The sequence below is a fragment of the Giraffa tippelskirchi genome, chromosome 6 (genome assembly GCF_054371585.1).
Source record: "Giraffa tippelskirchi isolate mGirTip1 chromosome 6, T2T-mGirTip1v1.2.pri, whole genome shotgun sequence".
Lineage (NCBI taxonomy): Eukaryota > Metazoa > Chordata > Mammalia > Artiodactyla > Giraffidae > Giraffa > Giraffa tippelskirchi.
In genome coordinates this window covers 86356084-86383472 of record NC_137280.1, presented here as the reverse complement: position 1 = coordinate 86383472, position 27389 = coordinate 86356084, and the positions used below count along the sequence as shown (strand labels likewise).

Genomic DNA, 27389 nt, shown 5'->3' with positions numbered 1-27389 from the left:
CAACAAAATCTCTTAAAATCTCAGAAATGTTCAATAAACATTTGCAGAATGAGAAAATAAATAACAACGAAAAGGAGCCAGCAGCTCTTTTTCCCCCTTGTGTTAGTTGGGTTCAGGGTGCGTGTGTATCTCCCCACACAGGTCACATGTCGTGAAGACAGGGCAGTCCCAGCAGCTGTGTGCTTCACCCTCCCCCACCACGCCTCAGTGAAGTTCCCCACACCCTCAATGGACAGCTCCTGCCCTCGGAGAGCCCTTCAGGCCTCAGTCATGGCTCAATCCTGGCTCCCTTCCCAGACCAGCTGCCCAGAGCTCTGGTTCCTCTCCTTGGCTCACAGGAGCTGCCGCACCAGCTGGCCAGAGTCCCACCCGCTGCCCCCTCCCTCAACCACCAGCCATGCCATGGAGGGCCAACAGCTGAGAACTTGGGCTCATCCCCAGACAGGTCTGGTGGGCTTGGCGGCCAACAGGAAAACCCAGGGCTTCCAGGGGCTTTTGGCGGAGGTGGCTTGATCCCAGCCCTGGCTGCCAGACAGACAATGCCAGCCTGTCCACTCGACAGAAAAACACAACGCTGGCTGCCTGCCCCGGGGTGTTTCCAGAAGAGAAATTTAATCTAATTTACATAGTTCTAGGTACATCGATAACCAAAATGTGGCCACTGAAAAAAGTTAAAAGGTCAATCGGCTCCCGGTTTCTAGCTGGCCCAGGATTGCAAAATAAAAAGATCCACGTTCCTTATTCTCTACACAAAACGCGTTTTTAAAAAAGTGAAAGGTCTAGGGAGCTATACATAGAAAGCAACAGTGAAAAGAGGGAGGGGGGGTGAGGGTGGGGAAGGAGAGTCCCACCCCCACCCCCTCCCAGGCCCCAGAGCCCTTGAGGCTCTGGGGGGGGGGCCTTGACACGGCAGGAGGCAGCTGTCAGCTCTGAGCTCTTCCTGGCTGGGAAGGCCACTCTTGCAAGGGATGAGGGGGAGGCAGCCAACAAGGATTTCCGTGGCATTGTGGGCTCAGGTGGGGGCTCCCAGGCCCCGGCAGAGGGCCACGGAGGGAGCGCGCCTTCTCCTGAGCAAGCACCGTGGCGCGACGTGGTAGTCGTTCGACTCGGGAACTGAAGGGCTAGGGCCGATTCCCGGGTCTCACGAGGTCCGTGAGTGCGTGCGTGCGTGTGTGACAGGATATTCACAGGGGCAGGGGCAAGAGGGAACCAGAACAGGGGTCCTTGGGGTCTTTGCAAGTGGCCACAGATGGCAAAAATAGCCCGCCTGGCTGCTGGATGGGGAGAGCGCTGGTCTTCCTCCTTTGTGAATGGACTGGCTGCCGCCAGACACCTGGCCGCTGCCACTGCTGAACCAAATGGGCGGGCGGGTGGGTGTGGGCTGGAGGAAGATGCCCTGTGTGTGGCCCCAGAGTCCTCAGGCTAGGGGAAGGGTGGCTAGCTGGCTTCCGGTGCCCCGGCTGTAGTGTGCCCGGCCCATGAAAGGTGCCGGTTTGAGGTTTTGGCTTGCTCCTTTGGAAACAGAAAAGAAAGAGGGAGGAGAGAGAGGAGAAAAAGGAGAGAAAGGTGGCGTGAGAGGGGATCTGGAATGCTTTTGTGTTAGGGTGCCTCTGCTGCTGCTGTCTGTGCCTGTGGGGCCTGAGGCTCCTCCGGCGGGGGGTCCGCTTTGGAGAAATTCATCTCTAGGATGTGCCGCTGTAAGTGCCGCACCCACTCCTCCTGGATGGAGAGGGGCCCCTGGAATTCCACCTCACAGAACCTGGGGGGTGTGGGGAACAGAGAGAGGAAGAAGTGGCCATTGCAGTAAGGAGAAGCAGAACCATAGCCCTGGCCGCGCCCGGAGCACCAGGCACATCTGCTGCTACTCATTGTGAACAAAGCAAACCCAGGATGTGAGGGAAGGGGGACCCAGAAGTTAGGTGTTCTCCTATGTACAGCTACTTCCACCGTGGGCTCATGGTAGGGTCCCCTGAAGAGACCCTCTCTATGCTCAGGGCAGTCTGCTAGCTCAGGTGCTCGGTATGGGTCATCGAGCTTCCCAAACACCTCTGCCAGGTGACTGAAGCATGTGCTCTGAGACGGAAAGGGACCCCAGAGAAGCAAACGCAACCCTACCAGGCCCCAGGAGAGAAGGATAGGAGCCAGGGGAAGGGGGGTTGGGCACGAACCCCACCCACCCAACTCATGCTCCCAATTCACCCGCTCCTCACCCTCTCAGTCTCAAATCCAGAACCCAAGTTCATGGTTCTGAGTCCTGGGTTTGAATTCTACTTCTGACTTGGCCTGTGTGGCCTGAGGCAGGCACATCGCATCCCATACTCTCAGTTTCCTGGACACTGAGGGATGCGTGGACTTTGCTAAGAATGAACTAAGACCTATTTTTCCCCCTTAATCCAGCAAACACTTGCCAGCTGCTTACCACGTGGCAGGTACAGTTTGAATGTTTTGTAACTACACAACTTTTAATCCTGATAACAAATCTATTTGGTGGGTCTGTTATCAATCCTGTTTTATAGGTGGGAATATTGAGGTATGGAGCAGGAAACTCTTGGTCACTAAACTGTATGTCAGAACCGGCAACTGAACCCAGGTCTTGCAGGCTACAAAGCTCAAGGTCTTGGCCTGAGGTTGCGGGGTACCGCTGGCCGTTGAGGAGCCCTTACCCTGGGTCCAGCCACACCCCAGTCTGGTCCAGAGGCTCTGGTGGCCCAGCCCTAGGCAGGCAGTCTCCCTCCCTCCCCTTGGGAAGGGCTGCATACCTGCACTTGAGGGTGTAGATGTTGCCCACGAACTTGACGAGTGACGTCTGGGGGGGCCGGGGCACCAGGGAGGGGACTGGCCGGACCCGGGGCGGAGGCTGCCGCACCTCCTCCAGCTTCTGGTGCAGGTCATTGGCCCCCTCACTGCCCCGGGCCGCAGAGGCATCTGGAGGGCGGGCTTGTCGGCGCTCAAATTCTGAGGTGGGGAAAAGCGGGGAGAGGGACGGGAGATGAGCCAGAGGGCAAGGCCCCCAAAGAGGTTCCTGCCTTTAGTGAGTAAGGGGCAGATGCTGTGGGAATTTTAAGTCAGGATGGCTGGTGACTGGCCACCTCCTGGACCTCGGGACAGGTGGGATGAAGGGTGGATGACTGAACAGGAGGGTGGCTGGGAAATGCATAGCAGAGGACCCAGGGGGTAGCTGGGTGGACCCCAGCCAGGGGGCAGCTCGTGACCCTCCTCCACCAGCACTCACTGTTGATGTTCTGCCGCTGGTGCTCCTCAGCCTTCACAGTGCCTGGCGGGCTGGCCGCCAGAGGCCGCTCACCACTGTCAGCTGCCCGGCCAGCCTCGGGCCCTGGTTCACCCCCAGCACTGCGGCCCACCACAGCCAGGCCCCCGGGTGCCAGCCCCAGGGGCGGCCGCTTGTCGCCATCGCGGCCGTGGCCGGCACTGCGAAACTTCTTGGTGAAAGGACGGCCGCTCTGGATGTAGCTGCGGTAGGCGCCCACCTTCTGGGGCCGGTGCTTGATCCACTCACTCAGTGTCTCGATGGGTGAGCCGTTCACGCACCACTCGGTCACGCCGAACTGCCGCAGGTGCGCCCGGGCGTGACTGGCCAAAGCCTTGCGGTTTTCGAAGTAAAGGCCACACAGCTCGCAGCAGGCCTCAGTGGCTGCAGGCAGAGGGGGTGCTGCTGAGCCCCAGCCCCGAGGGAGCAGGGGTACCCAGAAGGCACTGCCCAGGTCGGGAGTCAGTCCCGCCTCCCACGGGCGCCTTGACCCCCACTGGGGCTGAGTGACACGGCACTGCCCAGCCCGACAGGCCCTGGCAGATGCCCTCCCTGGACCCTGCCGCCCACTGCTTACAGGAGTGGGAGGTCTTCTCATGGAGGGGCTTTGCCTTGAAGGGCAGTTCAGTCTGGATGTAGGTCTTGGCCTTGACCTCTGCTGGGAGGAGGCGGTCCTCCTGCAGGGGCCGCTTGGCTGCCACGGAGCCCAGGTAGCCGGTGGCTGAATGCTTGGTGCCAGTGATGGGTGCCAGGCTGAGCTCGCGGGGAATCTGGGCTGGCCCAGCTCCAGGTTTGCCTGGCCGTCCAGCCATCGGCGCCAGGGGCAAGGGGGCCTGCATGGGCCCAGGGGCCACTGTGGGGGGCCCGTCCTCGGTCAAGGCAGGGGCCAGGTCTCCGGCTGGCGGCTCCTTCTTGATGAGGCATGGCTTGGATTTCTTCTTGAGGATCTCCCGCAACGTGTCGATGGGTGAGCCGTTGACCGACCACTCGGTCACGCCCATCTGCCGCAGGTGTGAGCGTGCGTGGCTTGACAGGCCCTTTCGGTTCTCGAAGAACTCGCCGCAGAACTCGCAGCGGATGTCACGCACTGGCTCTGCCCGGGATGCTGCAGTGGGTCGGGGTAGGGGGAGGAGAGGGAGGCGGCGGCTGTTGGCAGGAAGCCTCCAAGCTCAAGGTCAGTGTTAAGTGCCCCGCTGCCCATCCATGCAGTCCCAGAGCTGAATGACCCACTACCTCATCTGCCTCCAGAGGCCCTTGAGTACATGATCCAGCCCTTCTGCTGCTTCTGTCACCTCAAATTCTAGCTGGCTTGACAATGACTCCCTATGACACTGTGATGGACTGAGGGGCAAGCGCTCCCTGGATCCTGGACTCAGCTGCAAGCTTGGCTGTGACTCCCTGTGTGAAGCTGGGAGTCTCAGTTTCCTCCTCTGCAAAATGGGAAATGGAAACCACCTCTCTTGTGTTCCTGGGGTCTAAAGCAGGAGCAATTCAAAACGTGGTTTACAGCAGTCGTGCAGCGCATGTGAGCACTAAGGCAGAGGCCTGGGCTATCCTTACCTGCTCAGCACACAGCAGCTCAACCAACTGGAGCAGAATGAACAGTGACAGTTCGAGAGGGGAGCACTCTTGCTTGCTGTAATAGGGATGTTACAACTATTGCATACACGGAGCTTTGTTTCAGCGTTAAAGCTAAGTGCTTTACACCACTTCAGAAAACTGTAGAGTTGGGAGCATGAGCATCTCCATCTTCCAAAAGAGGAAACTGTCCAAAGTCATGTATTGTTAGACTCTGGAGCAGCTGAGACCTTAACCTGAACTGCAAACGTCAAGTGCTTAAGTGACCGGGAATGTTAGAAAGATGCCCATTTGCAGCACTTACACGCCTGCCCATGGCAGACATCACCGACTGATCCCTATAAGTGTGTTTTTTTCCCCTAAGAATCTGGATGGTAGCCACTACCAATCAATCAAAGATGGCAGAGAGAATCTCTTTACTGCTGCCTAATGACACAATTCTGCCTCCCTCACAGGAATGAAGAATCATCAAGCAGCAGCTCACTCAGTTGGGGGTCTGCATAGCAGGAACTCTCGACCAGCCCCTTGTCCTCTGGACCTGTGTACTGCCTTTTCCATTTCAACCCTGGGTATTCCGGGTACCCCCAAGGGAAGTGAGGGGAAGACCCTTCTACCTTTTCTCCCTGTCCTGCCCCAGGGTCACACTTACACAGGTTCAAGGGGGTCATGTCTTCCCGAGGTGCCACCCAGGGACCCTCGGATGGGTGCGGTTCCCCATGAAGGGCCCCTGGCAGCATCTCCCGCTTGATCTCCACCCTCATTTGTTCAGGCTTCAGCTTCTTGGGCAGGGAGGGTGAGGAGAGGCCTGGGAACATCTTCCGGGCCGTGGGAGGAGGAGAGGCAGTTGGTGAGTGGCCCAGGGGGCTGCCTGGTGGTGGCGGCAACTTCTTGGCCAGAGGTGAGAGGTGAAGGTCCGCGGGGCTGCGGGCTTCCAGTGAGCTTCCAGGACCTCCGCTGCTCACCACCTTGGCCAGGGCTTTGGGGCTAGGCCCTGATGGGTTGGGGGGTCCGCCAGGCCGGGACTGGGTCCGTCTCTTGAGGATCTCCCGCAGCGTGTCAATGGGTGAACCATTGACGTACCACTCGGTTACGCCCATCTGACGCAGATGCGAGCGTGCATGGCTCGACAGGCCCTTGCGGTTCTCGAAGAACTCTCCACAGAACTCACAGCGGATGTCGCGTGCCGGCTCCGGGCCCGAGGCTGCAGCAGGACAGAGGGGTGGTTAGCTTCATTGGCACTGTTAGGATCATCACCTGTGGGTCTCCTGGTCGGCTGGGCATGGACAGCAGCATGTCCAGGGGCTGGGGTGGTGATGAAGGGTAAGTGCAAGGGAGGGAACTGAGGAGCGGGATGGGGGTGGGGGGGCAGACACCCGGCAGGAGCACAGGGAGGCTCTAGAGAGAGCATGTGGGCCCTGGGTCCTGGTGGAAAAAGGACAGAACCAAGATGCCACAGCTCTGAGGGTCCCAACCAGAATGGGGGCAGGAAGTGGTAGCCCTGCCATCTGGACCAGGGGCAACCATGGGCACCTTCTATACCAAGAGGCAGCACCCCACCCTTGGCCTTCATTCTGAGGGAAGGTCAAAGGCCGAGAGAGAAGGCCTAGCAGCCAACTGCCAGCAAGATCTCTGGGCAGAACTGGGCCACTGCTAAGGGCCCCTGTCCACTCCCTGCCTCAGCAGGGAAGGAGTAGGGACAGGGCTGTGACTCCCCCCCCTGGGAGGGGCTCCAGGGCCCGCAGGGAGGACGGGGGCGGCTGAAGCGAGAACCTACAGAGGTTGAGAGGAGACGGCTCCACATCAGAGGCCCAGAAAATGCCAGCGGCTGCGGCGGCTGGGAGGTCCTGCTTCCCCCAGGGGCTGGCCGTACCCTTGGCCTTCAGCTTGGCCCTCTTGGCCGGCGGTGGGGGGGGGAGCAAGGAGAGGGCCGCAGAAGCGGGAGGAGGCCGCCCCAGCAGGGCCAGGGTGCCCCGCCCGAGTGGGAGGCGGATCTGGACGCCGGCCCTCCGGATGAGCCCGTGGAGCACGTCTATGGGGGATCCCTTGGCATCCGGGTCGCTGACGCCCAGGTGGCGCAGGTGGGCGCGGGCGTGGCTGGACAGGCCCCTGCGGGTCTCAAACCAGGCACCGCACAGCTGGCAGTCCAGCTCTCTGCCCCCGTCACTATCTAAAGCTGCGGAGACAAAACACAGGGGGGCGGTTCACGGCCGCCACCTCGGCCGGCCTTCCGGGACTGAGGCGGGAAGGCCTGGTGTGAGTCTCGGCGGCCCAGGCTGGTGGGAGTCCAAGACTCATTGCCGTGGATTTATGAGGTTTGGGGAAGCAGAAAGTCACGTTCCTTGCCTAGTCCTTTGGCGTCAATGTGAGTGTACAGAGCTTAAGGCTACAGAGACAGTGGGGTAGAGAGGCACTGGCCCAGTTCTAATGGCACAGTCTGAGGCTTCCAGGCCCCCTTCCCAGGTAGCTCAGCCATGGAAACTGTGTAGGGTGGGCTGGAGGTGACAAAGCAGGGGCACACTGGCTGCCAGGCATCACACAACCAAGGGCACACCTGCTCAGACCCTTGCTCCTGGAAGCACAGAAGACCGTGGAAGCAGCTTCATTGGAACATGAGGTGCAACTGGGGTGCCCTGTTGGGCAGGGGGCCAGACCCTGAGGCCCACAAATGTGTGGGGAGGTCTGAATTCCTAAGAGATGCCCTTTGTCAAGTCTGCTCACCACGCCTGGGAGTTGCTTCCCGAGCCCTTCTTTACCATGCCCACAGGCAGCCCAAGAGGTACAGTTCCAGCCCTGGGCATGGAGGTACCTCTGCAAAGGACACCAGGAACAAGAGGATGTGAAGACAGGGCCAAGCACGGGCCCCCCTGGCTAGTGGACCACCTGTTTACCTGCAGAACCCCAGGTGCCCCATGGGATCCCTGGCTACCTTCACTGCCCCAACCCTCAGGCCCAGAGAAGGTCAAAAGCAGCCCTAAGGGGCAAGGATGACCCTGGCAGGCTGAGTAGCCACCGCCAGACTTCCAGGGGGAAGAACGGCGAAGTGAAATGGGAGACAGGTAATATGCCCTACCGGAAACACAGCACCTCAATTAACACGCTCTGACCCAGCCGACCCAGGACACGCAGGCGCTGTGGTCCCCACTGCATCCACCCCGAGCCCAGCAGCCCAGCCTGAGGCCCCGCCCCTCCCTCGGCTCCCCGGACCCACACTCACTGAGGTTCAGGGGCCCCTCGTCCTCAGACTGGGACCACTGGGCCTTTGGAGAGGCTGGCCGGGGGCTCAGGGACAGCTGGGGGCTCTTGTCCTCAGGATTCTTATGGGTAGGGGAGCCCGCCAGGGCCAGCGATGCCTTCTTGAGGAGTGGGGAGTTGGGCGGGTGGGCCAGGCCCTTAGCTGAGAAGCCGGGAGGCGACTTGATGGCCTTGTTGACAGCAGGGGCATCGAGGGGCTTGGCCAGGGCAAGCAGGCCAGGTCGTGGGGCTCCAGCGACTATCTCTTTCGGCGAGTTGGACTTCTTCGTCAGGCTTGGGGGCAGCCCAAGGGGTGTGTCGGGCAGGCCCTTCTGCTTCACGAGCTCGTAGAGGAGGTCAATGGGGGCACCGCTGCTCTCCGACTCAGCCACCCCCAGCTGCCGCAGGTGGGAGCGCGCGTGGCTGGACAGGCCCTTGCGTGTCTCAAAGCAGGCACCGCAGACCTCGCAGGTGGTCAGGCTCTGGGCTGGAGGGTGAGACCGAGGCCGGGAGAGCTGTTTGTGAGGCTGCACAGGCTCTGCTCTCCCGCTTTTCCTCCCCCTGGGGTCCCGCTCACGCAGGCTCCTGGCTTCCGCCCACCCCTCCCACACTTAAAATGACCCTAATGAGGCAGGATTTAGCCTGTTCAGTTTTCAAATGAAGGAAACTGAGTCTCAGAGAGCGGGGGAGGGAGAGTTGTGCCCAAAGGCACACAGGGGGAGGCAAAGCCCTTGGTGCTCCAGCCAGTGGCATGCTGTTCACAGTTCTAATGTACCCGGGTGACCTGGCAACAGGTTTTCATACAGACGCTGACCTGCTAGACACACACTTTAAAGAGTAGCTTAATTCGTGCCCCAGATGCTAGGCTGGGGGCCTCAGCTATGGTCTCCGTGGGGCCCTGTCTGCATGCTTTTCTGAAGAGCCCTCATCTCTACTTCTCTGCCTTGCTGTACCCCAACAGCAGTGACCCCCAAAGACAAAGGCCGGGTCTCTTTTGCATCTCTCACATTCCAAGGGTCCAGCACAGTGCCTGCCATCACTGAGCAACGACCTGAGAATCAAGGGACAGACAAGGCAGTTTCATGCAGAAGATGAGACAGCTACCAACGATAAAAGTCAGCAAATGAACTGGGTCTGGGGGTGCGCTCCTGATGACTGTGCCCACTGCCTCTCTGGATGCCGCTCTCCTGACCAGGGCTCAAGGCCAAGCATGCCCGTGGCAGCAAAAACTCGAGAGAAGACAGCCAGGGGTCTCCGTGGTACCATGAGATGCCAGAAAGAAAGCTGTGGCTAACCTAGGGCCCCCCCCCCCCAAATTAACCCCTCAGCCCAACAGCTCCCTGAGAGCATGACCAGCCTGGTCAGCACCCTTGTCACCTGTGCCACTCACCCTTGAGGTCCGGCAGCTCCTGCTTGCTGCCATGAGGAACCTCTGCAGCCATTTTGCTGCTCAGCCGATTGGCCACCTGCTCCAGAGGCCCAGGGACAGGCAGGCTCTTCTTGGGAAGCGGGGGGGAGCCCAAGTCCATGGCCACCATTGCGTTTTCCTCAGAACCCAGGCCTGTGAGGTTGGGAAGACAGGCTCAGCCCAGGTAAGGTGTGGGCTGTCTACCCCTGTGAGGACAGAGGGCCAGGGGCGTAGGGGTGATGGTAGTGGGAGCCTTCTTCCTCATCTTTGGTGCCTGCTCTCACTCTGGGACGCAGCTCACCCCATGAAAGCTGAGGCTCCATCCATAACCCCGAGCTCCAATACGACGCAGGGCTGTCCAGGCCGCCCACTGACAGCACGAACTAGGAACGGCTTCCACCTACCACAGCACGGATAGGTCACCGGACGCAGTGCTAATCTCAGAGAAGATATCTCTACGGGCAGAGAGATGTCTCTGGGCTCCTCTCTGCGGAGCGGAGCATCTGTCAGTCTTGGGGGGCGGGAAGGTGGCAGTCAGAAGCGGAATTCGGAAAGAAAAGGCCAGGGTCAGAGGCCACAGAAGCAGTGCAGAGGCAGGCAGCATAGGACTGGAAGGGAGGCTCCCTGAGACTTGTGGGAAATTGCCACCAGGCAAGACAACTACGGGGCCCTGGGGTGGTCTTCTTATCACAAGCTAAACCCAAGGAAAGGGTAAAGGTAAGAAATGGGAGCTTGGAACAGCCAGGGACCTGACTGGGGACAGTAAGAATGGGAATCACAGAACTTTCTCAGAAGTTTCTGAGGCATCCATCAGGCTGGAAAGCTTCTCTGGGTAAGATGTATATGAGGACAGGGAATCAAAGGTGAGTTTTCATGGTCTGATTTTTTGGAGAAAGGGGCCTGAGAGGCCTGTTGAGTCCGAGTTTTAGCGTTCAGGGCATGGAGAGAGGTCAGAATGAAGGAACGTTGTGTCAGATGGGGCCCTGGAGATGCTCCGTGTTATGAACGGGGGAGGGGGAGGGTGCTGATAGGTCCCCGGCTCAGTCTGAGTCCTACAGATGCAAGGAGAAAGGAAGTTGGGGGTCGGCGGGGGTGGGCGCCTGGGACGCCGAGGACTTTGTCAAAGTCTCCGGGTGGAGTGGGCGCATCTGTCAGTCGGGGCAGCGACCGTGTCAAGGCTGAAGTGACTTGGAGTCGGTTTCCGCGCCGGAGGTACAGAGGCTGCGGTGAGAGACAAACCAGGGGCTCCAAGGAGCTTAGCGGCTATCTGTCAGATGGGGTGAGGGTTCCGCAAAGTGGCGGCGGAGAGTGTTTCTGAAGCTCTGGACCCTGCGAGCCGCGACAGGAGGCCCAGGGTCCCCGCGACTGGAGAGCTTGGGGGAGGGGAAGTCCCGGAGACTGGACGGCGGGTGTCTGGGGCGGCGGCTGCAGCAGGGAGCGGGCGGGACGCCAATTCTGCCCTCCCCGCACCCTCCCCGGCGCGGGCTCTTACCCGGAGCGGGCGCGGGCCCGGGCCCCGGCTCCGGCTCGGCCTTGGGCCCGTCCCGCGGCGGCGGCGGCGGGGGTGGGGGCGGCGGCGGCGGCGGCGCGGGAAGAGCCGCGGGGCCCGGGCTCGGGGGGCCCGGCGGGGGCGCCCCCGCGGGCGCGCGCTCACGGGCGCCCCCCGCGCGCGGCCCCGCCGCCGCCTTGCTCTCCGCTTTTGTCACTCGGCACTGGGCGGTGGAGGCGGCCATCTTGGCTCCGGCGCACGCGGGGCGGCCGCCCCAGGCGAGAGCAGCGGAACGCCGAGTGCCGCCGCCGCGGAGCCTGCTCCGCTCCGCCCCACCCCTCGGGGTGCGCCCAGGGCGGCCAGCCGAGCGCCGAGCACCGCGAACGAAGCCCTTGTCCCCGCCCGACCAGAAGAGAGCTCGCGCACTCACGCACGCAGTGCTACTTAGCGGCTGCCAGTTGCTGCCCTAGCCGTGTCTCAACGGGCCGAGACATTCTCCCCGTACCCTGGACATCTCTAAGATTACGATGGGAATCCTCCGGCCACACGCATTCGCCTTAACAGCATTCAGGCTCCAACAGCCCGACGGGCGGAGCTAGGACCTGCCTGGGGACACTGTTTCATTTCCTTCCTTGAAGTCTCCCCTCCGGGTCAGGAATCCTAGAAGACACCTGATCCCCAACAAGGAGGATCCCCCAACATCAAGCTGGCATCCAGCTGTCCCCTGACGGCGCTACCTGGCAATCCTACTGAACTCCCCACAAGGCCGGCACCACATTTCAAGCGCAACCTGCCTCTCCCTCCCCCAAACTAAACGGATTGCCCCCAGCTGTTACTTGACAGCTGGGTGGGGCCAGCATCTGACCACTGCCCCGCCCCCGACTTGGAGTCCGCTCCCTACCGCCCACTTTGGGAGGCATGGGAGATCCTTCTAAGGATGGCCGCTTCTCGTGGTTGGTGCCCAGACTTGGCCCTACTGTTGGACATCGTTCCTCAAGGCTTCTAGGATCTTATCAACCACTCCTTAACACCCTCACCCCCAACATGTTCACTGATCATAACCTGAACCCCCCAAGGCCAGGGCCAGTGCGGTACCAGGCTGACTTCTTTGTCCCAGTGACACGGTCAGCTTCCTCAGCACTAACTGGGGGCTAGTACACTCATCTTCTGGTCGAAACAGAACTTGGCTGCTGGTTGCGTGTTGCCATCCCCTGGGTGCCTGAACCGGGTGCCAAGTAAAGGGTGTAAGCCTGACATTCAGGACTCTGTCAGAGAAAGAAGCGGCCAAGGTTGGAGCCTATAAACTGCTTCCTGTCCCCCCCCTTCACCCCCTCCCCCACTCCCACCCACGACTAGCCATCTTCAGGGCAAACTGCACCTCCTAGCCACCACTGAGACACCAGGAAACCTAGCCAGGTATGTGAGCTGGGTGCCCAGGGGATAGCCTTCACAGAGGCAAGAAGCCTGAGGTCACGGCCCCCCTCTGCCTCTCCCTGAAGTGTGACCTCAACCAACCACTATCCTCCCTCTCTGCCTCAAATCTTCCTTGTCCAAGGAAGGGAGGGGGCTTCAACAGCCACACTCTTCCCTTTGCAGACCCTCAAATGTCCTTCACTGGTAAGGGGTCTCGTGGATGGATCCAGCAAAGGCAGAGTACAGATCTAGGAGTGTGTGTGTGCGCGCGCTAAGTTACTACAGTTGTGTCTGACTCTTTGAGACCCTATGGACTGTATGTAGCCTGCCAGGCTCCTCTGTCCATGGGATTCTCCAGGCAAGAATTCTGGAGTGGGTTGCCCTGCCCTTCTCCTGGGGATCTTCTTGACCCAGGGATTGAACCCACATCTTTTATATCTCCTGCACTGGCAGATGGGTGCTTTACCACTAGCACCACTTGGGAAGCCCAGGACCCTGAAAACTCCAGGTAGGAAAAACAGAAGGAACCCTTGGCCCCAAGCAGCCCCTGGACAATTCCCCTGTTCAGGTACCTTCTCCATTCCTCAGAGCCCACTTTCTCCTCACTGCTGAGTTTTTCTCCTGTGAGGTTCAGTAAAGACTCCCACAAAGTCAGGCTTTGTAAGGCTGAGTCCTTCATATTTCCACTTCCTCCACAGAGTCCGGCCCCAGGCTCCTTCACCAAAATATTACTTCTGGATCATCCCCAGCCTCTGACGAGACCGCCTAACGTGGTGTTCAGAAGTCTAGCTGTGCTGCTTTGTGGCTGTGGCAAAGCAGATGACCCACAGTTTCCTCCTCCAAAAGACAGGATCACAGAAATCCTTAGCTCCATGGAATTGTTTTGAGGTGTAAGTGAGATGAAACCTGGGAACACAGCAAGCACTCACTTAAGGGAGGTATTAGTGCTGCTGGACACAGTGCATGCGTGTGTGCTCAATCGCTCAGTCATGTCCGACTCTTTGTGACCCCATGGACTATAGCACACCAGGCTCCTCTGTCCATAGGATTATCCCAGCACGAATACTAGAATGGTTGTCATTTTCTCCTCCAGGGGATCTTCCTGACCCAAGGATCGAACCCGCGTCCCTGTGGCTCCTGCATTGGCAGGCGGATTCTTTACCATTGAGCCATCTGGGAAGCCCAGATGGACACTGTAGGCACCACTGAAAATCTAGAATGTAAACTCTAGATATACACTGTCCACTTGGGTCACGACTAACCTTGTACTAACTGCCTTTGACTCAATACCCATATGTGGCCAGTGGTGACCCTGCAGGACAGTATGAGTCTCTAGGGAACATTTCCATTGTCTCAGAAAGTTCCACCAGACAGTGCTGCTCCAGGCAAAAGATATCATTAAGATCAAGGATTCTGAAGCTTATGCTTTCTGGCCTTTCAAACCCCAGCTCCACATGCTTTCAGCTGTATGACCTTGGGCATATTAATGAAGATCTCTGAGCCTCAGTTTCCTAATCTGTAAAATGGGGATAATAACACCTGCCTTTAAAGGGTTGTTATGAGGATATAAATGAGTTCATATTTGTAAAAGGCTTAGAAGAGTATCTGGCTCCTAGTAAAGAGATCAGTAAGCCTCTGTTAAAACCACCGTCAGGCAGGGCAGGGAGGAACTGGACCTAGACAGAGCCCTGGCCCAGCCACTGAGTAAGATAGAAAGGACTCCTAAGTGGCAGGACTTACTACTTGGTAAGGTGACTTGAAAACACTTGCAGGAAAGCAGACTGGCGGCCCGCCTCCCACTCCTTCCTCCCTCCAGGCCCCTGGGAAGGGTCAGGGCTCTAGCCCTGCCTGTCCCTTCTCCCCTTACCATCTCCGTAGGCTGGCCCAGGGTCCTCAGCCCAGGTGGGTGGGAAGGGCACTGTAAGAGGTAAGCGGGGCCGGCGGGAGGTCAGGAAGCCACTAGGCGGCACCCCGGCTTCACGGCAGAGGGGGCTGGGGGGCCGCTCAGCAGCCGAGGTGGCCAGCAGCTCTTGTAGGATGTTGATGGGTGAGACGGTGAGCTCCCAGTTGGTGATGCCAAAGTCACGCAGGTGGGCCCGGGCATGGCTGGAGAGGCCGGCCCGAGTGTCAAAGCCGGCCCCGCAGAAGTCACAGCGCATCAGGCTGAAGGTGCCCGGGTCGAAGTTAGCCACTGTGGAGAGAGAGAGAGGACATGACTGCCTGGGTGGGGGGCGGAGGGGGGTGTTACTCTACATCCTCTGCTCTCTCTCTCCCCGTTCCCAGGGCTGTTCCCTCAGTGGATCACACACCCAGTGCTGGTCCTCACCCTGGATGCCTCCCTTGCCCTTTGCTGTACATGCTCCTACCTGTATCTGCTCACTTCAAGAAGCCTTCTCTTCCTGGCCTTCTACTGTCTCCCTTCACACAGCTCAAAGCATCAGGGACCTCACCCCCAGAAATACTTCTCCAGGATGGATTTGCAGTCATTTGGATGAATGTTTGATTAATACCCTTCTTTCCTCTAGAGCTCATGTCTGTATCACCCCAGTGTTATCAATGAAACCTTGGCTGAATGAAACCTTGGCTGAATGAAGCAATGGATCAATGGGTGGGATGCCTTCCTCTGGGAATCGGCTCAGATCCCCCAGAGTTGGGGATCTTCTCTAGGCTTCCCCACACCCCTCCTCGAGCTGCCCCCTTCACAGCCCTGGTCATTTAACACTGTAACTGCCTAGTTTTGTGGCAGTCGGTCCCCTGCCCATTCCCCAGAGTGTGTGTATACACACACACTCTCAAAGACCATACCAGCCCCTCCCCATGTAGGCTCCATGTCTGCCAGTGTCAGAACTCCCCAAGGCACTCATGTGGAGACAGACCTCTGGAATCAGAACCTTGGTGCTTGGGAATCTGAAGGGGTTCTGAAGTCAGCCAGGGTCCCACCATGCCTCTGGGACTGTGCACTCCAGAAGGGCAGGGACTCCTGTTCATTGTGGTGACCTCACTCAATAAAGATTTGTCGAATGAAGGACTCAATGATATTTTCTGCCTGGGGCTGACTCCTCAGCCCACACTCCAGCTACTGGAAGGGCCAGACAGTTGGGATGTCCCCACATCTCCTCTGATGCGGTGACCTTGGCCCCAGCTCCCTGACTTCACCTGCTGGGGACTACAGGAGGGTTTAGATCGAAGGTTTCTTGGTTCAGGACTCAGTCGCCCAGCTGTCCAGCTCCCCGGCCTTGGCCTCGGAGGGAGGTGGGTGCTGGAGTGGAGCCACTCTACCTTTTTTCTTCTTCTTTTGGAAGGAGAACCTGCGCTCGATGGCCTTCACCTCCTCAGCGGAGATGAAATGCCGCACGTTGTAGCTGACACCCACGCGGTTCAAGTGGCCCCGCACATGGTTGGCCAAGCCGATGCCATTGTGGAAGCGGTCAGGGCAGTAGGGGCATTTCCGCTCCTCAGGCTTCAGTGCCACCTCTGGGTCCCCATCCAGGAATGGGTCCAGCCCCAGAGGGCTGCCCAGTGGCGTGTCCAGGAGCAGGAAGTCCAGGGGGTGGGCGCCCCCAAACCCCAGCTCCTCAGGCTGCAGCCTTGGGGGGGCCCTGGCTGCCGCAGCCATGACTCGCGGCCCGAGCTTCGCCACCAGCACTACAGGCACCATCCCGCAGAGCTGCTGCTGCTGTGCCCTCGAGGCCACCGCCGTCTGCAGAGCTTCTCGGAATGTCCGCTTCAGCTCCAGGGCTGGCTGTGGGATGAGGCCGGGGCTGGCTGGCAGCGCAAAGACCCTGTTTTCGGGGGAAAAGTCCATTTCTGAGGCCAGCAGTAATTCCTCCTCTTCCTCCTCCTCCTCCTCCTCGTCTTCCTCTTCACTCCATGGGTGCCTCTGGTCCTCCAGATGGGCTGGGAGCCCCTGAGGTTGGACAGCACTCTTACTTCTGCTGGCCTGTAAGGAGTAGGTGGCGGATGCTAGTGGCGAGGGGAAGGTCTGCCTTCCCAGGGGCCTCTGGCTCGAGCAGTGTGGGAGTGGCTTCGACAGTGGGAAATCCCTCATGCCCAGCTGCTGGCAGCCTGGGCCAAAGGCCAGGCTGGGGTCGTATCCAGCAGGATTCTCCCGCCACGTGGGGGCCAAGAGTGGTTCAGCTTTGCCAAAGTAGTCGGCGGCTTCAGAGAATCGGGTGTAGGCATCCTGGCTGGTGCCAGGCCGGCTGGCAGGGCCCTCCTCCTCAAAAGCCTCACCATCATCCTCCTCCCAGTGGGGATGGGCGTGCACCAGCCTCACATGCTCCCTGAGGAGGCTCTCACTGGGCGCAGGGTAGCCACAGAAAACACAGGCGCTGAGGCCCGAGGGGTCTCCATAGGGCTGGTAGGCGAGGGAGGTGGCGTCGGGGCCTGGGCTGCCCGCCCCGCTGCCGCCCCCGAAGGGCTCCTGGGCTGCTGGGCGCCGTGGCTCCTGCACGTGCAGCTTAGCGTGCTGCACGAAGGCCTTGGAGGAGTTGGTGCCAAAGACGCATCTGGGGCACTGCAGCCGTGCCTCCCGGCCTGCGTCACCTGGGACCTGCTTTAGCTTCTGGATCTCCTCGATGATCTTCTCCCGGGAGGCCTGGTGCAGCTGGTGGTGCCGCTCGAGGGCACCGGGGTCGGCGAAGGCCCAGCCACACTCGCCACAGGCCAGCGGGGCCAGCTCAGCCGGCGGCTCCTGGCCCGGGGCTCGGCGGTGCTGGCTCATGTGCTCCAGGAGGTGCTCCTTCTGCTTGAAGTAGATGCTGCACTCGATGCACGGGAACACAGCTGGCTCCTCGTCTTCATCCTCGTCGGGGCTGGCTGCCCCCTCGGCCACCTCCTCCAGGAGTTCGCACAAGTAGGGCCTCATCCGGACAGAGGACAGCAGCGGCTGCAGCCGCTCCACAGATGCCTCTGAGTTCACCGTCCAGGTCTGCGTGGCCACCTCGGAGGCGGACCGGGGCAGGCTCCACTCGGACGGCTGGGTCAGGTCCTCCAGGTCTGCCAGGTGCCCTCTGGTGCCCACCTCTGGCCCGTCCAACAACTTTGCAGTATCGTCCACGGGCACGAGCACTGTCCTGAAGGAGGTGAGGGGTGGTGGCTGGGGAGGCAAGTCCATGTCCAGCCCCGCGTCCTGGAGCGGGACCACCTCGTCTGCATCTTGCAGCCAGTCGAACCTGGGGCGGCCCCCGGGGACCTTCTCAAATATCTTCGATTCCCCCTGGCGGTGGTACAAGAACCTTCTGGAGCCCTCCAGCTCAGCATGGGGCTTCACGGTGCTCATGATGACGGAGTCCTCGAACCTCTGCTCAGATGGGAGGTCCTCCCCAGCCTCCTGAATCAGGGGGTGCTCCCAGGGCCCCTGGCCATCCGGGGGGCCTGGGTAGTGGCCCAGGGGATGGGGTGAGGGGGAGCCCAGTTGGAAGTCCAGGCTGCCTCCATCCCAGCAGCTGCAAGGAAGTGCCAATGGGGACAGGTTAGCCACAGGCCTCGGTTTCCTTTCCTTGGGCAAAGGGACAGTGAGGGGGTGGGGAGGTTCCCAGGCAGTCTCAGACAGGTTCTAGAGAACTCAGCCCGTGGGCCATCTCCAAGAGGCAGGGAGTGTGTGGGTGTCAGTATGGAGGTTGGGGGAGTATGTGTGGACCCTTCCAGAGCAGTTGGGTCAAATAGGAGATTCAGCTCCCAGGGCACGTGCCTGCATATGGAATCCAGCCCTACTGCACTGTGGGGGGGTGGGGGCGGGGCGGAGTGTGCAGAGACCACAGCGGGGATCACAAGGAATGTCTCCAAGTCTGGTGGCACAGTCAACTCTCATCTGTCCCCTGGGAGGGTCCTAGATGACTTTCCCATTTTGGTTACGCCGCGGGCTGCTTTTTTGTCTTGGTCCTCCCCAAATTGGAGTGATTTGTTCATTGAGTTTCCTTTTTCCAGCAAATTTGGTAAAACTCGGCAGCAGGAACCATTCAAGAGAATGCACTTTTCTCCCTGCGTCTCCCGTCTTGGGAGGAGGGCAGAGTCAGGCCCTGCTCAGCCTGTGGCTCCAGTGACCCTGACCTCCTTTGAGGGGAAAAGGGAGGTGCGGCAACCTCACTGAGCCTCAGTTTTCCAGACCTAAAAATGGGGACAAGTCCCGAGAACCAAGAGCTTCCGTGCCTGTATGCAGTGACTGAGGGAGTTTTCTCACACCCGTAATCAAAGAAAAATTAACACGCTGCAGGTGCTTATTTAAATGATGGCAACCACAGCTTTCAAATGGGAACCTTGACCCCATGAAGTGCAGGGTGAACATGACACAACTCAGTGCTGGGAAACGCTTCACTTGGCCTGAAGCCTGCCCCTCAGTAGGCCCACGACCAATGTGGGTTCTTATTATGACTCTTCCTGATCGATTTCTCTCATTTTCAAGATCTTGCCTCCATGAGCAGCTATGAATCACACCCATGGAACAGATGTGGAAATGGGTTCCACTGAGGGGCCGAGCAGAAATCATGGGGTTACCTCCAGGTTAATGGGACCACTCCCCCCAGGGCTATGGCAAAGGTTCAGTGGGGGTAAAGGCCTGCACTGAAAGCATAATATATAGAAAGCACTAAATAACAGAGAGCTATTATTAATCCCAGTATGGATGCTGTTACACATTAGCACCTGCCCATCCATTTAATATGGGGCTTCCCTGGTAGCTCAGATGGTAAAGAATCTGCCTGCAGTGTGGGAGACCCAAGTTTGATCCCTGCGTCAGGAAGATTCCCTGGAGAAAGGAATGGCAACCCACTCCAGTATTCTTGTCTGGAGAATCCCATGGACAGAGGAGCCTGGCGGGCTGCAGTCCATGGGGTCGCAAAGAGTCAGACACGACTGAGCGACTAACAGTTTCGCTTTCAAGCCATTTAATAAAAGGTTGCTGCCATCAGCACTGCTGTTGATTTCCTGCTCCAACGCTACATCCCTCTGGTCTTCGAGGTGAGGTTGTAAGATGCACTGCAAGGACTCCATTTACAGATGGGGAAACTGAGACTCAGAGAGGCCGAACCTTATTCTAAGGGTCACCTGGCAGAGACAGGACTCCAGGGGTCCAACCTCCAGGCTCCTGGCCTTCTGGCCCTGCTCCCGGCAGGGATAATGAGAGTTGACTGTCTGTGTTTATCCCAGTCCTCCCACCACCCCCTGCAAACACCCAGGGGCTTGTCTGAGGGGAGCCACCTCCTCCTGCCTGGTGTCCTGATTCCCTCCTGACCCCGTCTCACTCCTGGGGGCTTCTCTTGGGCCTAGGTATGTCCTGCTTGCCCCCCTGCCCTCCCTGAGGTCAGGGCCAGCGTGGCAACTCACCAGCTGCTGATCCGATGGGTGGCGGAGGTGGCACGGGGAAGGGCTTCGCTGAGGCCAGGATGGGGCTGCCCATCTGCAACAGAGAGGGGAGACCCTGAGGGGCTGGGGTCCCCCTGGCTGGGGCCCTTCACAGCACCCCAGCTCCGGGAGCCTGACCAGGCACCTTGGAAGGGCCCAGCTGGCTCCCCACCCCTCTCCCCTGAGAGGCCTCTGGCCTCTGTACTCCTGAGCCCTGAAGGGGTTTCTCTGGAGGAGTCCTCTTGGCTTTCTTAGGGGATCACCAGGGCTTGCTGCCTTCAGTCCTCCTCTCTTTGTCCCCCACCTGGCAGCCAGGGTGATCTTTTTTTTTTTTTTTTAAGTCACACCCTGGTAAAAACTTGCCTGGCTTCTCATCATACCTCCAATAAAAGCCAGATTCCCAACTACCACCTGCAAGGCCCTGCGAGGTCAGACCTTTGCGGGTCTTTCCAGGTTCACTGCTTTCTCCTCCTTACCCCTCTCTCACTCTGCCCAGACAGCTCATGAAGCTTCAAGCCCACCTAACTCTTTCTGGCCTCAGGGCCTTTGCACTGGCTATTCCCTCTGCCTGGAGAACCCTTCCCTGGCCACCTGCTAAACTGAGCCCCTATGATTTTCTCGCTCATTGCCTTTTTTTCTTTTCTTTCCTTAGCACCTCTGAAATTGCCAGTGTCCTCCGCTGGCACATAAGCCATCCACCCCCACCCCAGGGGCACTGCAGCATCTCAGTACCTGGCACATGGCAGGTACTCAACCAATACCTGCCAGATGAAGAGTGAGGAGCCCTTGAGCCTGAGCTGCAGAGGGCCCGTCCCTGCCTCCTGCCTCCCAGACCGCTTTTCAGGCTTACGACTTGGAATCACATCCCTCCTAGGAACCCTCACACAGATAGAGCCAACTCTCCATTATCCGCCTGTGGAGCCAATGCCTGGAGTGACCACAGGAATCCTGGCCTGTGCCTCTTCTGCCTGCTGCGCCCACCTGATGCAGGCAAGCATGCCAGCTGGGGCACAGGCCAATTGCTGGGGCCAAGGTTAACACACTGGGAGAACTTGTGCCCCATCCAGAGCCCGACAGATGCAATTGCTGGATCAGCTTCAATTTGAGGATGGTCCAGAAAGAGGGCTAAGCACCGGGGTTGGTACTGATACTTTTCCCAATCCCCTACTCTCCAATTTGCCCAGGAGATTGAGGGCCGACTGTCAGGGGCCAAAGAATTCAGAGCTGGTGAGGGTGGAGGGTAGGAGTCAGCAGGCTGTGATCACTGCCACAAGGGTCTTTCTGCGGAGCCCGAGAGAAGGCGCATGACTGGCACGTGGCCGCCAGGAGGTGAGAGTGTGATGGGGATATAGGAGTCTGCATCATTTAGAACAGTTTCTCAAAGGCAGTGCTGCTCACTTGTGGGGCCGAATCATTCTCTGGGGGTGCGGGGGCATCCTGTGCATTGTGGGATCTTCAGTAGCACCCCTGGCCTCCACTCACCAGATGCTGGGAGCCACCCCCACCCCCACCCTTGAACCTGCAGTCATGAGAACCAAAATTGTCTTCAGACAGGGCCACAGTATCCCCTGGGGGCAGAATCTCCTTCCTTTGAGAAGCTCTGTGGTAGACGGGATGGTGAGCAGGGCCAGGTCAGGGTTCAGCCCGGATGCAAGGGTCAGGGGAGTGCTGGAAAGGGTTCGAGGTTTGGGGAATGAAGGCCTGGACCAGCTAAGGGAGTGAGACCCCAAGAAATGTGTCTCTTGAGAACACAAGAATCCCAGATGTGAGCTTCTTGGGAGAGGCCAGCCAGTTCATGCAAGTCTGAGGGTCCAGATGTCCTGATTCTGAGATTCTGGGATCCCAAGCTCCTGAGATTCTGCGTGTCCCAGATTCGATGGTTCTGCAATTGCCGTTGTCTAAGAATTCCGCAAGCCAGGGGGCCGTATTGGCCTCTTTGTTTGAGCAGCTCCAGTGAAGCACCTATTTTTAGGTGCTTTGGAGGAAGCAGACCAAGCAGAGTCCCGTATCCAAGACTCTTGGGGGAACTGGGGGCTCATGTGGTGGCCTCCATCGCTGGTAGGGGGTCCAGAAGTCCCTATGGGTCAGACAAGGCATCTTGGATGCAGCTCCCAGTGACGGCCGTGCCGAGGGGCCCTCATTGGCTCCTGCCATCTGGGGTCCCCGAGAGGGTTTGAAAGTGAGCAACTGAAAATGAGAAGGGTGTCCATGAGCAGCTTGATGCCCAAGCCAGGCAGCTTGGCAAAGTGGCCAAGAACCTAGACATCAGAGTCAGACAGATCCAGTTCAAGGCCAAGCGGGAAACTGAAGGGCATGCCTTTCTCGCTCCAAGCCTGTTTCCTCCTTGATATAACGGCAACAGCTACGGCCCCAGTCTCGAAGGGCCACTGACGGGTGCCAAGGAAGATCACAGAGTAAATGCTCAATCCAGAGAGTCGGCGGTGGGGGGAAGGAAAGGGGGTGTTTTTCCCAGGTTGGGGTTCAGGGTTGGCTCAGACATACCCCAAGTTGGAAAGTGGAGCCTTGACCGAGAACCTCAGGCCCACTCACTCCATACTCTGGGATCCCATGAGGGCAGAAATGATGCATTGTTCATCCCTTAGCTCCCTAGTCCCAATGCCAGGCGTGCACCAGACTCTTCAGAAATCCATATGGACCATCCCAGCCCCCGAAGCTTCAGGTGCACCCAGGAGGCCAACCAGAGAAGCCAAGCATTGGGTGAGGGGCTGCAGGTGAGGCCATGGGGGCTCCAGGCCAATAGCTATAATGGAGGACAGAGGAGGCAGTGGATTCATCTATGTCTAGGTGGAGGAGTTTGGAGGTAGCCCCTCCAGAGGTGCTCTTGAGGGGCTGCCAGGACTAGGTGGGTATGGGGGAGGGCCCAGGCTTCACCATGGAATGGCAGCCTCAGAGGCTGTTCCTATTTATAGGCATCACAAGACTCCTAGGGCAGGTGCCTGGGGAAGGCAGGGTGGAACGGGCTAAGAGGACAGTGGGGCAGACACTCTGAAGCCTAGGCCCTTCTCCACCTTCCAGGCCATGACCCTACTCCAAGTCAAGCCCTCGCCCCATGCCCCAAATGCTCAGCTTTACCATTAGAAGTAGACCTGTCCCCCCTCAGCACCCACACCCCACCTCCTCCCCAGGCATGTACCCTGGACCCTGGTGGACTCCCCATGAGGAGTGAGCACACACCTACCCACCTACCTACTTTCTCCCTCTCTCCAGACCTGCGATTCTTCTTTTTCTTTTTTTTTGGCCACACCACGTGGCACGTGGGAATCTTAGTTCCCTGACCAGGAATCAAACCCACTCCCTCTGCAGTGGAAGCATGGAGTCTTAACCACTGGACCACCAGGGAAGTCCTCAGACGTAGGACTTCTGCCAGGTACAGTAGAATGCCCAATTCCTGAGCCAGATACAATTCCTGAGCCAGATCCAAAGAGGGCCCTAGGCCCCAAAGTCCGTTCCCCAGGACTCCTACAGAGTCAAAGTCCTGGACCTGCTCTGGTCAGCTGCATGACCTGGGACATGGTCTTGCCTCTCTTTGAGCCTTGGTTCCTAACAGTTTGGGGGAGGGTATGGTTCTTTGAGCAGGAGTCTTGCCCTCTCGTCCTCCTGCATGACACCTTTGGGTACCACTACTCACCTCCACAACACTGCCTGTGTGGAGCCCCCTGTCTGGATGTCCCCTGCCCCCTGCCTAACTCATGGTTCCTCATCCAGGACTCTGGGATATCCCCCAGCCTGGCATCCCCCATTGCAATCTCTGCAACTATGTCTTAACAGCTTGTGGCTGATCTGTCTGTCTGACCCTAGATGGCAGGGTCCAGCGAGGGCGGAGGTGGAGTGTATGCTTGGTCCCTGGCTGTGCACCAGTGTCCAGCCCCGAGGAGGTGAGCATGCCATGCTCTGTAAGTAACTGAGCATCATGAGCCTCACTAAGGTGAGCTGGGGCAGGTCAAGGATGCCCTGACATAGGGTGGTGGTGAAGGATGCGGGCTGTCAAGCCAGGTTACTGCCTGGCTGTGGGCCCTTGGGAAATTGACTTGACCCTTCAGGATCTGAGTTTCCCCATCTCTAACACTGGATAATAATAACCGAGGTTACCCCACACAGTTCTTTTGAGAATGACAGGAGATGATCACATAAAGGGCTTGGCATGTAGGAGACCCATGACGAGGTACATCAGCCTACACCGCACCCACCACTCTTTAGCTACAACAGGCTCCTGCCTGGCCCTTGACTACACCAGGCTCCTCCTTACCATAGGGCCTCTGTACCTGCTGTTTCAAATTCCACCCCTTCAGGGGGGTTTTCCCAGGTCCCCCAGGCATGATCCTGGCACTCTGTTTAACACCCTCACAGCACCTGTCACTACCTGCCTGTGTGTTATTTGTACAGTTGTTGTCTGTCTCCCCTACTAGAACATCAGGTCCCTAAGGGCAGGGACTCTTGTCGTTTTTGCTTATAGCTGTATCCCCAGCAGCTAGAATGGAGCCTGGCACATGGTAGCTGCTGAGTATTTAATGAAGCAATGACAACTCTTTAGGTGGGGATGGTGCGAGTTCCCCTTTTGTTGGGAAACCGAGGCATAAAGGGATGGCTGTCATCCCTGACTGCCCAGTCTCTCCCCGGCCACTAGGGGGCATAAGCTGTTTGGGCCCCTGGCCCAAGTGGGACTCACCAAGACAGTGCAGCAAGAAGGAACTGGAATAGACTGACAGGAATGGGGACATACCTGGAGAACAAGTGGGTTCAGGGAGAGGAGCTCAGGGGTGCTAAGCTGAGCATCTGGACCCCATTAGTATGCTCCGAGAAGGAAGCCAGGCAGACATGAGTCAAGTCCCAGCTCCTTGCTCTCCACCGGGGCGGGCCTTGGTCAGGTGATTAGATCCTGAGACCTCTGCTTTCACAACTGTAAAATGGGCAACTAAGCAGAAGGCAAAGGCTCTGAACCCAGGTAGAATCAGGATCCCAACTCAGCCCCTGATGGGCTGGGTGACTCGGCCCTCCCTGAGCCTTGGGGACCTGGCTGCATGCTCCCTTCAGGGCCCCAGGGCCCACCCTCTTACCAGAAATGCCATCTCTGCCATCCAGAACGTCTCGAGGGCCCTCCTTGGTGACTGGCAGGTAATGGGTGGATCGGAAGATACAACCTTCCCCCTCAGCAACCTCGGCCCCACCTTCAATGTCCTGCCTCGGCGCTGGGCCAGGCAGTCTCTCGGGGCCTCGAGGACGATCTGGGGCGGCCAGGCCGCCTGCTAGGGGCCCATCCATAGATGCTCTCTGCTTGGCTCCACTCAGCTGCTGGTCCGGCTCAGTGAGGCATTGTAGGTCTGGGGGGGGGGGTGCGGGGGTAGAGAGACAGGTGCTCAGGGGAGGCTGGAAAGGGATTCTGCCTCAGTTTCTCCTTCCTCGAAGCCCCTGTCCTCACCATTGTAGCTTGGTGCCTCAGTTTACCCCCAAGCACAGATGAGCAAGTCCACAGTGCTGAGGCCCTATCCCTACACATTGATCTCAATGGTCTCTAATCTCAGCACGCCTTGGCTTTCGTCCACAACTCCTCTCTTTGCACTGCCTCAGTTTCCCCCACTTTACAACATTCACGCTCAGACACCTTGTTTTCTTGCAGCATTAAACCTATTACTTCTCCTAGATTCCTCCCTTCATTCATTCATGGTTGCACTTTTCCCAGTTGTGAACTCACTTCCATGCACATGCATATCCTATGTGCGTGCCTCAGCACTGCTACACTCTGATCCCATAAACTGTCTCAAGTCCCCCCATCATTACCCCTGCACTTTTCTCACTCCTGTCGCCCGGATCAGTTACCCCTCACTTTTCCCACACTCCAACCCTCCGTCCACACACAACCTTAGGGTTCTCCAGCATTAACCCTTTCACCCTCACATTCAGCCGCAAGTGACCCCAGCCTTAACCCTCTTGCTTCACCCTAACGTTACCCCTCATGCATACCCAGCCTGGGTTCCTCCAACCCAACCTCCCAAGATCTCTCTAGTCTGCGGGCAAAAGGGAAGGATGGAGCTCCTGGTCCAGAAATGAGGACCCTGGGGAGGCCATGGGGGGTGGGGGCTCTCTTCTCCACCTATAAATACCTTCAAGGTAACGGCGGAAAGTGAAGGGCAGGAATGAGGCGCCCTCCCCAGGGAGATGGTAGGGAGGCCGATCCCAGGCAACCGGGGCGGGGCCGGGGCTCCAGGCCTGGCTGCAGGCGCTGCCCTCGAGGGCCTGGGGGCTCCCAGGGGGCCTATCTGTGGACTGGCCGTTGTGGTGGGGGGTCCCTGCCCAGGCCCCGAGGAAGCACCTGCGGGTGCCCACCAGGTGGGCACTGCCTGCGGGGAACGGGCGGGACCGCAACTTCGGAGCACTTTGGTAGCGTGGGGAAGGGGGTTCCCTCCTGGACGCCCCCGGGGGTCTCAGGCGTGGTGGCGGCGCCGCGCCAGCGCACCCCTCGGGGAGCCAGAGTCCACGAGATGCGCCCTCCGCCCGTGCACCTCGGGGCGGGAGACCCCGCGGGACGCGCCGAGGTGGTGGGGGGGGACACCTGCCCCAAGACCCCCGCTCCTCCCCCCAACCTGTGCGGCCCCGCCCCCGACCAGGCCCCGCCCCTACAGGCCCCGCCCCGCCCCCCGCCCCGGGGGGTCCCGCCTGGCCCGGCCCGGCCCGGGCCTCCCCCTCCCCATGCCGGCTCCGCCCCGCCCGCGGGCTCCCCAGGCCGAGCCCGGCCTCACCGGGGAGGCGGCGCCGCCGGCTAGGCGCCGGGGCTCGGAGCTCCCTTCTTTGGTGCGGCCGTCGCTGCCGCTACCGCCTTTGCCGCTCCTGGTGCCGGTGCCGCGGCCTCCGCAGCCGCCGCCGCCTCCACCGCTCGGGGGACATTGTCCCTTTAAATCGCTCCCCCCGCCGCCCCGCCCCCCCGGCGCGCCGCCGTGACCTCAGCGCGACAGCCCCGCCGCGCCGCCATGATGGGGAGGTCCGGGGCGCACCCCCGCGCCACCCCGGTGAGGGGGCAGCCAGTAGGCGCGCCGCCATTTTGGGAGTGTCCAAAGGGTGACCCTTAAAGGGCCCGTGCGACCTGAGAGTCCGGGGAGAGGCTCTGTTACCATGACAACACTCTTGTCCTCCTGTCCCCAATGGCTCTTCATCACTCCACTAGTTCTTTCAATGCTAGGCTCGCTAATAGCACCAGAAGAGTGGGGAGGGGGCAGAAAAGTTCCCCCATGGGTCATTCATAGGTCATTGAGGACTCCACATGGCCAATCCCTAGCCTTCAGACCCTTGCTAACTTCCAACCACGAGCTCGTTCCCTCCTTCCTCATTACCTACACTGGACTTCAGTACTTTCATGCCCCTAGAGTAGCCTAGGTCCCCAGTGCAAAGCCCCCCTTTCCACCCAACCCCCAGGATCACAGTTGCCAAGATGACCCCATAATGTACACAATGCTACTTCTCCCTCCCATCACCCATCCACATGTCCAACTACCCATTCATCTCTCCACCCATTCACCCACACACCCAACCACTCATTTACCCATCCAGTCAATTAACCACCTAGCCGTCGACCCCACAACCACCTATCCATCCATCCATCCAAACACTTACTCAGTGACCACCTCCCATCTACCTACTCATACATCCAC

The 27389-nt window shown here is 59.1% G+C and overlaps 1 protein-coding gene and 1 long non-coding RNA gene across 10 annotated transcripts; one reads left to right on the top strand and one right to left on the bottom strand.

Annotated features, from left to right (window-relative positions):
* Nucleotides 1-592: 592 nt before the first annotated feature.
* WIZ (WIZ zinc finger) lies at nucleotides 593-26642 on the bottom strand. 9 transcript variants are annotated; one of them, XM_081501177.1, is made up of 13 exons: nucleotides 26484-26642; nucleotides 24804-25067; nucleotides 19711-19783; nucleotides 15667-17834; nucleotides 14255-14578; nucleotides 9468-9638; nucleotides 8061-8564; nucleotides 6621-7019; nucleotides 5496-6047; nucleotides 3846-4373; nucleotides 3233-3652; nucleotides 2760-2955; nucleotides 593-1759 (listed from the first exon to the last, which is right to left on the bottom strand). In XM_081501177.1, the coding sequence occupies exons 2-13, from the start codon at nucleotides 25006-25008 to the stop codon at nucleotides 1600-1602; spliced, it is 5700 nt and encodes a 1899-aa protein (XP_081357303.1). In that variant the 5' UTR covers nucleotides 25009-25067; nucleotides 26484-26642; the 3' UTR covers nucleotides 593-1599. The 9 variants fall into 9 exon arrangements, with proteins under 9 accessions (XP_081357303.1, XP_081357304.1, XP_081357306.1 ...); XM_081501178.1 differs by lacking the exon at nucleotides 9468-9638; XM_081501180.1 differs by lacking the exons at nucleotides 6621-7019; nucleotides 9468-9638.
* Nucleotides 11395-15412, top strand: LOC145510338 (uncharacterized). Its single transcript, XR_014056974.1, has 3 exons — nucleotides 11395-12390; nucleotides 13086-13277; nucleotides 14671-15412. It is a non-coding gene; the product is annotated as an uncharacterized LOC145510338 (long non-coding RNA).
* Nucleotides 26643-27389: the final 747 nt, after the last annotated feature.

What these genes read in the sequence shown, in the direction of transcription:
- WIZ (XM_081501177.1), bottom strand. Translation starts at nt 25,008, where the DNA reads ATGGATGGGCCCCTAGCAGGCGGCCTGGCCGCCCCAGATCGTCCTCGA. An exon ending in CCAAAAGAAGAAGAAAAAAG is followed by an intron (nt 14,579 to 15,666) that starts GTAGAGTGGCTC and finishes CTCTCTCCACAG; the next exon opens with TGGCTAACTTCGACCCGGGC. An exon ending in CATGACCCCCTTGAACCTGT is followed by an intron (nt 4,374 to 5,495) that starts GTAAGTGTGACC and finishes GACCCACTGCAG; the next exon opens with CATCCCGGGCAGAGCCAGTG.